The sequence below is a fragment of the Protobothrops mucrosquamatus genome, unplaced genomic scaffold (assembly GCF_001527695.2).
Source record: "Protobothrops mucrosquamatus isolate PMUCROS unplaced genomic scaffold, P.Mucros_1.0 scaffold470, whole genome shotgun sequence".
NCBI lineage: Eukaryota > Metazoa > Chordata > Lepidosauria > Squamata > Viperidae > Protobothrops > Protobothrops mucrosquamatus.
In genome coordinates, this window is record NW_015386791.1 from 246,246 (window position 1) to 259,758 (window position 13,513).

Here is a 13,513-nt window from a genome sequence, read left to right on the forward strand (position 1 = left end):
TATTTGCAACTGATTAATATACTGCTTACTGGAAGAAATACATGAGTGAATATATGTTTGGCTAAAGTTGTTCATATTTGTCTGTTAATATTGTGCCATTTTCCAAATTATTTATCTTTTGATTCAGCTGTTTTTTATATATTATGTTAGCAGCCTTTTTCTTCCCTTAAAAAGAAACAAGTGTATAAAATAATTGGAATAGTCTTTTCATTCCTTTCAGCAGACATGATGTAAATGTCTCAAGAAAACTATAAAACTCATATTTCATTATTCTTAAGACCTATTGATTTCTGTGATTCAGTTCCAAGTAAGAGGATGCCTGTGTTCAGTTCAAAGTCATTAATGTTTCCAATTTTCAGTGCTTTCTGTCCTCAGCACAGATACACTCTGATCATAGGGATATGAATCGAACTTTAGAGCTGTTCTGAAACACTGAGAAGTCAAGTCCTTATGACTCAATAAGTTGAGTCATTGACTTTTCTGATTTCTAATTCATTTCTTTATCAGAAAAGGGGCATAATGGATACTGCTGTTAAGAAATGTGGGTGTTTTCTCCTTTTCTTCCAGCCTTTTCATATTAGAGCATAATAGTAATCAGTAAAATCAGTTGCCTTGTACACAACCATAATGAAGACCAAGAATTATTTCTGAGTGTCATCAATACATCAAGCTTATTTTTTAAAAAATGGATACAAAGGTGCATATTTAAATTGCACACAGAATAAAAGATGCTGATCTTCATGTACAACTTCGCACTAATGTTTTGTAGTGTAAGCTTAAGAGGTGTACAAGTTTGCAACTGTAGGATAAGAAATATTGAGATGTCTCTCACATAAGAAAAAAAGAAAAAATGGAGGATAGGAATAAATGAAATAAGCATCAGAAGCTAATATTTGGATTTCTCCATCCATCAGTTTTCTTGGCAACTTTATAGAAATGGTTTTTCTTCATGTTCTGCTTTGATGTTTGGTTTTTTTTCCAGCCTACATGATAGCTCTGAAATTACACAGATTTCCAAACTTCTATTAACTAGGACTGACCTTGGTTAGGTTCTTATAGGCTTTTAGCTTAGGTTTATTAGGTACCACTACCAGCTGAGACAACACAGTATTTTGTTTTAAATCACTCTCTGACTGGTTCCACTCCATTTTGAGTGGGCAGTTCCATTTAGGAGTTGTAAGGTTAAAAGTACATGGGAGTTGTGTTTGGGTACCAAAGGGTTAGCTCTCTTCTCCATCTTATGAAATATCTATATGAAATCACAGTTTAGGTTGAGGCCTTAGTGACATTTCTTTTGGGGATGCTGTATTGGCTGTTAATAGCTTTCTGAGTGTATTTCAAAGATTGGGTGATGATTTAGAAAGCCCTTTATGGCTTAGGTCAGTGATGGCGAACCTTTTAGAGACCGAGTGCCGAAACTGCAACCCAAAACCTACTTATGCATCATCGGGTGCCGGGTGGGTGTGGCCCATTGGGTGGGCATGGCTGTGGTGATAACAGCAGACTGGGTGGGACTAAAAAGTTCAATCAATCAATTCCAACTTTGCAAGATCTTTTGTTTTCCCACAAGAAGTTGAAATTGACTGATTGATTGAACCTTTTTTTTTTGTACATGGCGGCGGAGGCCTAAAGCGAAAAGATTTTATAAAACCCAGCTGAAGGACTAGGACTGGGGCGATGGCGCACGTGCCCACAGAGAGGGCTCTGAGTGCCGCCTCTGGCACCCGTGCCATAGGTTCGCCACCACTGGCTTAGGTCATTGTCATCTATGGAATTGTCTACTCCAGGTAGAGTTTTTTTCCTTGTGTTCAATCCAAAAAAATATGATTGATTTCATGACAGGTTTGCCAAATACTTCATTGAAATCAAGATAAACTAAATTCAACACATTCTATTTGTCTACCAAACCAATTACTCATCATTAAAGAGAGCCACGATTAGTCCAACATTACTTATTCACAAAAGACCTATGCTGGTTCCTGGGAATGATTACATTTATGAGTAAATAATTTTGAGATAACAACAGTCTCCAAAATCATATTTTGGTGGCAAACACTCTTATCAATGTATATATACCTGCAATAGTTTCTATAGATAAAATCATACTTCCATAACTGAAACATCTCTACAATCTCATCATTTAGAAGTTACCATTTTTATATACAAATTATTTTATGATTTTGACATTCTAGTAAATGAGCATATTACTCTTTTCTCAGAAAATCTTTGTACTATTCAGTCATTCAGAATGATCAAGAGATATATTTTTAATTCAATATTAAAACTTTAACTATTAAACTAATAATATTCAAATTTAATTGTGTAAGTAGTGCTTCCTCTGTCACAAATCTATATATGAGGGCTGTAGAGAGATCCTGATGCAAAGGGCAAAATATGGTTAGGCTGTGCACATTGTTGTGCACATAGTAACTGCTGGGAATTCATTAAAGCAGCCGTGTCTTTTCCCAGGATTGAGCAGCAACAATCTAGACTAAGGTGATCTAAAGAAAATATTTATTTATTACACTTTAGCCCTATTATAATCAAATAAGCACTCCAAAAAATAAACAAAATGATGACAATAAAGATATTGGCCACATAGAAACATATGAAAACAAAAAGGACAAAAACAAAGAATAATCAAGAGACAAAAACAAGATGCCAAAATTATATTTGGTTTACAGTGGTATATACAGGCAGGGCTTTTTTTTGTCATAGAACGCCCAGAACGGAGTTCCAGCACCTTTTTGGGATGGAACCTTGTAGGGTAGGCAAGGTGGGTTGTATGACGTGTGTGAGTTCCGGCACCTTTTTTTTTTCCCCAAAAAAAGCACTGTGTACGGGTACTATGTATGCACTCATTTATGCAGAAAGTCATACAGTGCTCTTCAGATTCAGATTTCTACATGTCCCTTGAATGTATTCCTTCAAAATTGAATGCTCCAACACTGGAAGTTTTTAAGAAGAGACTGGACAGCCATTTGTCCGAAATGGTATAGGGTTTCCTGCCTGAGCAGGGGGTTGGACTAGATGACCTTCAAGGTCCCTTCCAACTTTACTATTATTATTATTATTATTATTATAAAAGATAAAATTAACTTGGAGAATTCTATCTGATCCTGTTATTCCTGAGGTTATTCCTGTAGCTGGTTATTCTATACTTTGATTTCAACAAATGTATACATTAAATGAGGAACAGAATCAACACATTTTGAGCCACTTTTTATCAATGTATCTTTCAAATGCTGCTTGCAAAATTAGTTACAAAACCAGAGTCCTTCCAGTAAGATCTTTCTTATGGAATGGAAGTCATGGACATTCAGAGGTTGTTCAACATCTTTCAGCATTTCTTATAAACACTTCATTGATTATCGGTAGTCCTTAACTTACGATCTCAATTGAGACCAACATTTCTGTTGCTAAGCAAGACAGTTAAGTGAGTTTTGCCTCATTTTACAACCTTTCTTGCCACAGTTGTTAAACGTATCTGGCTTCCCCATTGACTTTGCTTGTTAGGTCACAAAAGTGATTACATGACCCCAGGACACGGCAACCATCATAAATACATGCCAGTTGCCAAGCATCTGAATTTTGATCACGTGACCACAGGGATGCTGCAACAGTCGTGTGAGAAATGGTCACAAGTTACTTTTTCCAGTGCCATTGTAACTTCACTAAACAAATGGTTGTAAGTCAAGGACTTGGGAATTGAAATTTAGCAACATCTGGACAGCCACAACTTTTTTTGTTGTTGTTGCCAATGTAGCCTTGGGGAGAAAAAAAAATTCATGTGTGAGTAATCACCACAGAGTAGGAAGCTCTTATTTTATTGCTATTAGAAGAACATTCAGTACATGACTTTCTCAATCTATGGGTATTTTCAAAATAAGATAGGAAACTTTGGCAGCACAGTGATTTTTTTCTGGGTAGAGAAACCTTACGGGAATTGCATTTCAGTCAAGTTTTGTTTGCTTCAGCAGGGTGGCTAAGATGCTGAAAGGTATAGAGAGCAAAGAATCCAGAAGGAACAAAATCTGCTGCATCCCATTCAATCTATTTGCTTTTTAATCTCACAAAAGTGTTTCATTTCTCCACAGTAACAGATAAATATAATCTTTTAAGAAGTTCCAAACCTAATCCTTTATAGGACAAAAAGGCCCAAGTGGAAATATTATGTATTTTGTTTTATTGCACAAGTTGGCAAGAACTAAAAGGAAACACCCAGGTGAATAATTGTTTTTAAATTAGTGTCGACTCTCCTAGAGATAAACTGTTTTAACAGCACTAGAGAAACTGTTTTAACAGCACCGCCCTCCCCCTCAGTTCCCACTGCCAAGGTTTACTTTACAAAGCAAGGAAGAGAACTTGATGGAATATGCAAGAACAATTGTTCAGTCAAAAGAGGCGGAACCATTTTTTTAAATCCAGAAAAATGAGATAACATTCAGAAGCAGTTCAGATGCCACCCTGAGTCATTGGAATTTAAGAATCGGTACAATGCAATCACACTTGCAAGATTGATGTTGGCCCCACTAGGTAGACTAGACCCAGAAATCAACACCACAGAAAAGTTATAACTACAGGTAGTCCTTGACTTATAACCATTTGTTATAACTCAAAGTTATAATGGCACTGAAAAAAGTGACTTATGACCATTTCTCACATGACTGTTGCAGCATCCCTATGGTCACATGGCCAAAATTTGGATGCTTGGCAACTGGCATGTATTTATGACAGTTGCAGTCAATGGACAAGCCAGATTCACTTAACAACGGTGTTACTAACAACTAAAGTGAATTACTTAACAACTATGGCAAGAAAGGTTGTAAAATGGGGTAAAACTCACAATAGGGGTCTTGCTCAGCAACGGAATTTTTTTTTCTCAATAGTGTTTATAAATAGAGGACTAACTGTAGCTTTACCAAGGCTGGCTATAATAATGGAATCTTGCAAGTCTGGTTGATTGACTTATTTTTAAATTGTAAAATAAAATTAAAAATCCTCATTAGTATATTTTAAAACTTTTTTAAAAAAACAAAGACAAAATATAAATTTATGTGTTGTCTATTTTAACAAAAAAATCTAGGTGGCTCATAGAACAAAACATGCCACAAAGACAACTAAAACGAATACAGAAATTCTAAGCATCCTATAGTAAAACTAAATCCATATCCTCTCTGAGCAACTGCCTGTATTTAAATTGGATCTTTTGTTCTGAAGGCCTGTTGGAGAATTGGAAAAGGATGGTCGTTCTGGGGTATTAGCAGAAAAAGGGGACAGGGGAAAACTACTCCAGAGTGAGTGAGCTGCTATTGGGGATTGTTTCCAAACCAGCATGATGGAGGGAGGCAATCCACAGCCTGCCCTCTTGATTACTACAAAAAGGAGGACAGATTTTCCTCTTGAATTGCTAGTGTTTGGTGTTGTGTCCTGATTTCAATAGGGTCAAGTACTCTTCTTTCACATTTTATTTCATTTATTTAATTATACTGCTTCTGGATTGTCCACTTAGGTTTTTGTTGCACCATGCTCCTCTCAAACTTAGCTTTGCTTTGAAACTTTATGTCCCTTTTTACTTCCAGATAGAAGGTAGAATAAAGGCTTTTCATCAGGTGTCCTGGTCTTTTCTCTTCTGGTCTATTTAGTGGCAAGCAATCCATTCTCTGTGCTGGACAAAGGAAGAAAACCTTCACTGGTCTATTTTGACAGATTTATATATTATTCACACCCAATATGTCTCCAATGACTGCTTCTTCACATTTAGTCTCTATTTTATCTTTCTTCCCCAAGCACAAATCTTTTACCTTTCTTTTGTATAGACAAAATGCAGCTGCCCTTTTAAGTTCTGTCAGACATTTTACCCTAACAATTATACTTTTAAAAATGTTGCCCTGCCTTCCTGGAGCTAGTCTGTCCTTGTCTTCATTGCTTTTAACACAGTGTTTGGTTTTTTGAACTGGACCCCATCATTTATTTTTTAATGATAAAAAATGGTACAGTAATGTTATATAGAAAATAAACAAATAGTAATTAGCAATGATCCATTGCAATTCTCTAAAATAAAATCGCATTTACCAGTAGGAAGATAGACGTGATGTGCTTTAAAAGTAGAATCTATTAAAACAAAATGATGGAAATATGTTAATAATTACACTAAAATGGTATTCTACCTGCTCAGTTACAGTCTTGCAGGATTGAATGTTCTATTTTAAACTGTAAAAGGCCAGAAACAGCCATAAATGTTCTTCCGTTAAAATTAATTTCCCTTTCATAAATGTAAATTGTTTCAGAGTATGCCTTTCAGGGACTTAATTTGTTAACTAAGCAGTTGCCTGTCATGCAGGTTTTCCCAGTCACAAATCTGCCACCTCAGTTAAAAAGTATTTTTTCTGTCATGGCCCCATCGGAGCCTGGTTCGGAGGAGGAGGAGTTGGAACTGGGACCATATGACAGGGTTGGCACATCTCCCTTGCCATGTCTGGAAGAGGCCATGGGGCTGAGGATGATGCTGTCCCAGGCCCCTGGAGATGGAGAGCTGCCTGCCCTCGCAAACACAGGGGAGGATCCGCTGCTGATAGGCAGAGGTGCTAATAAGCAGCAGATCCCCTTTGAAGAGGAACAGCTGCCTCCCCCACTCGATCTAAGGGCAAGGAGAGTGGAGCATGGGCAAGTTCAGAGAAGGGCTGCAAGGCTACTCGGGAGATCACCCCACCCCTCCTCCCAAGGAACACCTGGAGTGGAGTGGCTTAAGGAGAAGCCATGGGGAGTTAGTGTTTGCCAGGAAAAAAGGTTTGCTTTTACTGGTGCCTTGCACCTTTTTTTCCCCTAGCCTTGAGGACTGTCTCCTGCCTTTTATCTTGTACCTTGCCCTTGCTTGAGGACTGCTTTTGCTCTTTGAAGATCTGCCTTTTGCATTGTGCCTTGTCTTTGCCCTGAGGACTGCCTTTTGTCTTGTGCCTTGACTTCGCCTTGTGGACTAGTTTGCCTTGTGGATTCACTTAGCTAGGTGGACTGGACTTGGGACCCTGGACTTGCCCTGTGAGTGTGCTCCTACTCTGTGGACTTTCTCTGTTATATACAGACTGTTGTTTGGGGATCGAGGATAGCTGCCTTCAGAGCAGCACAGGATGGAGCCTTACTGGTTGTTGGAGGGCCGTTTGTTGGAACGTTTACTTAGAATAAAAGACTCTCCAGAGGCCTGATGTGCCTTGATCACCTGGGTCATAACACTTTCTGGATACAATAAGTGCTAGTTCTATCGACAAGGCAGACCAATGATTTTTAACTAAATAAAAATAAAATATTTTTATTTTTCTAGGTTTAATTGTAATATATAATTCATTGAAGTAAATGCACTTTGTGAATGTAGCATCTTCAGATGCCTGTATAATCCTTGATTTGGGGAATCGAAATTGAACACATTCAGAGAACATCAGAATAGGTAAAGCTGGTAATTTCTGACATCATAAATAGCTCCAGGATTGAGGTTTTAAAAATATTTCTAGCTATCTCTTTTCTGTATTAAAATCAGAAGATGGTACATACAAACAGGAGTATTTTTTGAAGGTATCATCCTTTCAAAATTAAGATATTAAGCATGTCTAATGATGGTTCTTATCACATGGAAGTTAATAAAGAATATGAACAGCTGTCGGTTTTATCAAGAAATGGCCAGAGTCACCTACACATATTATATAAAATGAAATTACAACTATTCATTTAGCGACTGCTCAGTTATGATGGTGCTGAAAAAAGTGACTTGCAACCGCTTCTCATATAACTATTGCAAATTCCCATGTCACAATTTGAGTGCTTGGCAACCTGCATTGTGCATATATTTAGGATGGTTGCAGGATCCCAGGCTCACGGGGTGACCATTTGCAATCTTCCCAAATGGTTTTTGACAAGCAAAATCAATGCGGGAAGCTGGATTCACTTGGCTGTCTGATTTGCTTAATGACCATGGCAAAAAGAGGTCATAAAATCAGCCATGGTCTCATGATGACTCATTGCTTAGCGATGGAACTTCTGATCCCAACTGTGGTCATAACTCAAGAACTACCTGTATAATAATTGTGCCATTTTCCATGAGTCTAGTCACAATTAATCTTCATATTTAGAATATGGATCTGCTTTTATGGTTACCACAAAGACTGCATCAAATAATGTAATTCATTTATGAACCCATTTCTTTCTGCTTATTGGGAAAGACCAAGTTTTTATACTCTCTCTCTCTCTCTCTCTCTCTCTCTCTCTCTCTCCCTCCCTTTCACACACACACACACACACACACACACAGAGTGAAACTACACACAGGTAATGCAGCCTACTTTTCTAGTGCAAATGGACAATGTTTTGATACAAAACACTGAGTAAGCAGAAGAGAAATATGTGCCATTTGTTTTCCATCACCAAAAATTTTCTGAAGAAAAGAATATAGTCTGCTTGTTCTGGAAATAAATTAATATTAGTTCTGGTTCAAGTAACTAATATTAAATATAAATCATCCAGCCAGCAATGTTTAAAACTAAGTGTGACAAATGAATTTTGCTGCAAAAACATGTTAAGAAATATAAATGATGTGCAGGTTTATTGCAATGCTAGACACTTCCCAAGCTTCAATTTAAAACATACACACACACACACATACACACACACACACACACATGCCCATTTTGTGAAATGGAAATGCTATTTTCCATGAATAAAGACCTGAAAAATAACAACTGCCTTCCCATTATAAACTTCCATTTACTTGACTGCATTACTCTACTTCATAGCTCAGAAGCATGTACTTGGGTATTACAAATTTATTTAAGGTTTCCCTTTCATGAATACAAATAATATCCTATATAATAAAAGAGGCATACGTACCTTTTACATTGAACAAGATCTCTCATTACACAATGCAGATGAAGCTGCTGAAACATTGCTACATAATATTGAGGTGATTTCACTAGGACTCTCCTTTCACCCTTAGCATTAACTAGCAAAAGCCCTTGTCTCAAATTCACAGCAAGATAAAGCTTTTTTGTTTCTATGTGTGAAATTATAATGCTATTGCATATCACTTTGTTACTGCATTTTAAGGACATTCATAGCCAAATACAGAAAATAAATAATTAAAAGCAAGATTTCTTCAACCTCACCTTTAAGTCAAAAGCTCGAAGGAAATAGAAACAGCTCACAGAGAAGTTTGGGAAGACATAACATTCGTTCTTACAGACCCTTCCCTGCATTCTAGAAATCAGGAACTAGGAAACTAGAATTTGTTATCAATTTCCAATTTCAGCAATTGGCTAATTCTGCTTCATGTTAAAACACAGCTATCTCAGTTGGAACATTATATCATGGTTAAAGGTAAGAACAATGTAGGAAGAACTTGTAGCATGACGTCACTAAGAAATCAAGTAGTATTACATCTGCACTAACTTCTGAACAGATTATTTAACTAGCATGAAATTTTAAACCAAAATTGCAGTGGTGGGTTTCTGTGAGTCACATAATTGTAGCCATACCTTTATATAGTTGTAAATTATAAACATGTCCTTTAAGAACAAGGAAATACTTCTAAAAACCCACTAATCTTTAATAGAGCTGTGTGAAGAGTATTAACATGAATAAGGTATTTTTACTTAAAGATAGAGTAAAGCAGCCACATCCTCTGGAATGCTCATTATCCAGTTGTTTGAAGGTACAAAGGTAGCAGCAACAACACTTCAATTCAGATTGCCCTGTACAGACAGCTGAAGTCTGTCGTCAAAGTAACTGTATGAACCTGCTAGAGCAGGGGTCCCCAACTCCCGGTCCATGAACCGGTACCGGGCAGTGGATGCCAGCAACCGGTCTGCACAAACAAGCAAAGCCCCATCCACGAGATGTAGGCAGCATACAAAACCACACTCCCTCCAGTCCGCAGAAAAACCTCTCTCCACGTAACCGGTCCCTGGTGCCCAAAAGGCTGAGAACCTCTGTGCTAGAGGGCTTTGAGCAGAGGTGCTTTGTTTGCATAACAAGGCTTTGCAAAACAACTTTGTCAACTGTTTTGCTGGATCTTCTTCTTATTTCATTATCAGCAATAGAAAACAATTGAACTCATGAGCAATTTGATATCACAGCATCACTTAATTTAAACAGCCAATGAAAGAAGCACAAATCTTTACAGCACTCCGGAGGATATTCTTTGGGACAATGCCCACTGTTTACTGTGCTCCAACATAGCGGTGTCAAAACAATCAAATATCTACAATGAAATGATGATACAGAAAACAATTCACATCACTCCTTAATAACACTAAATCACAATTGTATTGCTGAAAACAATTAAGGGAAGTACTGGATTTCTTGGGAGTCTAGTTGAAATAAATAAAGCAGCAGCAGCAGAAGAAGAAGTGGGATACATAATCCGACAAACTAATATACGCTACAAAACTTGTAAAAATGAAAGTTTCTGCAGTTTATGAAAGAATGTTTTGTTCCCCTCAGCATAGGAAATTTATTATTATCTAATAAATATGGAAGGTATGAAAGTTAAATATAGGATATCTTACATTTTGTTTATTCTGGAAAAGGCATTAAATTAAAAAAATGTAATTCTTCAGTAAGAAAATTATATTATGGATGATAATTACTCTAAAAATCTATAGAAGTTCAAAAATGTAGCAAACATAGCATTTCACAGCTGTACCAAATTCTGTTGAATATGGGTTGCAAAGATTGGACAGGAGAAATCACTTCATGTAGAAAGCAACAAATGTATAGAAATTCTCAAAAAGGAAAACAAATACATGACATTTTGCCACATCTATTTACATAAACATTTATCAGAATGGACACACTAATTAATTACATGATTCAAGCCGTACCAAAACAAAACAAAAAATCTGAGTAATTTAAAGGCTAATGGAAGCACTGCTTACTGATAATTCTTCATTCGGCGAGAAAGCTTGTAAACAATGAAGATATATATTTTTACAATTTATAGTCTTAGGAGAAAATAGATTTCTGGTTTGTCATCTTCATTTGGCTTGGTCTCTAAAAGAGAGTCATCTGTACAAAACCGGTCACTGTACCCCAAATGCAAAGATGAGCAGGCACCTTCTGGGACCCCTCTGCGTTCTAGGTCTTCTGTGTTGAAGTTATCTAGATAGCTTGCTATATAAGATCCAGTAGAATGCCTATTGATGATATGAGGTGGTACTGGTGGCTTATTTCGAAGGACTATGCCTGCTACATTACTGCTAACATTAGAAGGTTTTTGTTTATTGGCTTCTTGTCGTTCCTTGGCACGGCTAGCTATATTTCTCACTCTACTCTGACTTCTGGATGACAGTTTTCTGACCAGCATTTTGGGGCAATCATCATTTTGTTTAGAACAAAATGACTGGCAACTCTCTTCTTGATCAAAAGACACAAGTTTTCGCAGTTGTTCGGTCAGAATGTCTGTAGTCGATGGTTTCTTGGCCTTCAGAGTGGCCACCATGTTGTCTCTCATACCAGAAGTAATAAAACCTCTACTAATGTATTTGTACTTGCTCTCAAAATTGCATGAGATATCTTCTGAGGTTAAGTCACCAAGACTTTTTGATTTGCAAGGGCTCTGTTGCTTTTGAGCTCCAGGAAAGGGTGAAGGCAGAGTATTTGGGGGCTTAAGAGCAGCATTTATGCTGGTTGTTTGAGGAATGTTTAACAATTCATTTTGTACATCTGAAATTTGCAAACAATTATTGTACAAGAGTTCAAACCTCTGCTGGCGTGGGTATGGAAAATACTGATTCTTAACATTGTTAAACTTTAGATCTTCAGCTAGATTTTCACTGTGAAAGTCCATGCTCTTTAGGGGTTCACCTATAGTTTTGTTATAATATAGTGTATCCTGACTTTGCTTAAGTTTCAAAGGAGAAGCAACTTGGCTCATATCTTCTATCTTATATTCGAAAGCAGTTATCAAGAGGTCTTGTAACTCCCCATCAATTTCCATTAGACTACTGCCTGTAGAATTTGCACAAGTGACTGGGACAACTATTGTATTCTGTATGTCAGAAGTATAGGAGTTGCTATTGCTGAGAAATTCCCAGCTTGTTCCACATTTTCTTTTAGGATTTGCTTTCTGCATGCCGACAGGTGAAACACAGGAAGTGTGTTTGCCACCCTCATTTACACAACTATCTTCTGCATCCTTGATTGTATCTTTGCAAACAAATGTATCCATTAATGCCGGCTGAGAAACTGGAGAAAGAGAGGCCTCGTGGATAATTGTGTACAGAGAACACCCTGCCGTCTTAGGGGTGGATATCATGGTATTTTCTGCTCTTGAACCAGTTGAACAAGATGAACCAGCTGGTTTTAAGTTTAAGGACTTATCATCCAAAATGACGCTTTGTTCATTCAATGATGTACATGGTAGATGTATGGACTTTAAATTATTGTTTTCTTTATTAATATCAGAGGGACTTGAAACAAGAGTTAAGTCAATTTGGTCACTTGTGACATCAACTTGTTCTATCAGCTTTGAGATAGAATTGTCCCTATCTCTCTCTTCAGCTAGAGAGACCTCATTAATCAAATGAGAAATGTCACTATCTGGTATAGCTGGTGTACAATTAAAGTCACACACATCATAACAAATAGGAGGTGATGATTCATCTGATGACGCATTAGTTATTGTTGTATTTAAAATTGGGTGGGATTCCATATTAGCTTTTTCATCTGCTGGAGGAAAAGAATTTCCTGCTATTTTCCTCTTTTCTTTACAAAATGCAGTTAGCTCCAGTGTCTTTGGATCCATGCAGCTTTTGTCATGTTTTTTTCTTTCAAGGTCTTCCTTTACATGAACAAATTCGTTGGGAAGATTACTTTTCCAATACTCGGTGGAGAAATAGGTTTCAGCTATCCCAATTGCAAAGTTTAGGTTCTCTCCTTTTTCATCCGGACAATATGGATCATTTTTAGCAGACTTTGGTACATTTTTCTTAGGCAGGTGTGAAAACTCAGTAAAAGATGAATTGTTCTCAGAAGAGGTGATGGTTTTCTTCATATTTGTACAGTCCTCACTTATATTGTTTCTGCTTTCTGCTAAATCAATTCAAATAGAAAACAAAAACAAAAATTTAGTTATAAATATTATCTTACTTGCTTATGATTAGTCTATCCACAGAGAAATGGAGAATGTAAAATCAGTCACAGTTGTGGAAAAGAAATTAATTATGTGAGTGTGTATTTACTATAAATTATCCATGTGATGTGAAGAAATGGAAAAATATATCGTGGGAGGCATTTCACTGAAGTTTTTCTTCAATGCTTTATTACATCACTGCAATCATGATGTAATATTTGTATAAAGAAAGTCAATGAGGTATCATAATCTAGACAGTGGAATTACCTTCAGCTGTATTCCTATTCAGATTTGTACTATAAAGGAGCATGACAAACAAAGACAGAATAAAATAGCTCTGTTAAAACACCATCTGTAAACAAGAGGCATATTTATCAGAACTCTTGAATTATACACCCC

General features: G+C 36.9%; 1 protein-coding gene across 1 annotated transcript in view; it reads right to left on the reverse strand.

Moving 5' to 3' along the window:
• Positions 1-10,177: 10,177 nt before the first annotated feature.
• PLCH1 (phospholipase C eta 1) overlaps positions 10,178-13,513 on the reverse strand; it is a 101,204-nt gene continuing 97,868 nt past the window's right edge. Inside the window, exon 23 of the mRNA XM_015816625.2 lies at positions 10,178-13,074. Within this exon, the coding sequence (XP_015672111.2) occupies positions 10,979-13,074 (2,096 nt within the window). The 3' untranslated portion in view covers positions 10,178-10,978. The remainder of the gene's footprint in view (positions 13,075-13,513) is intronic.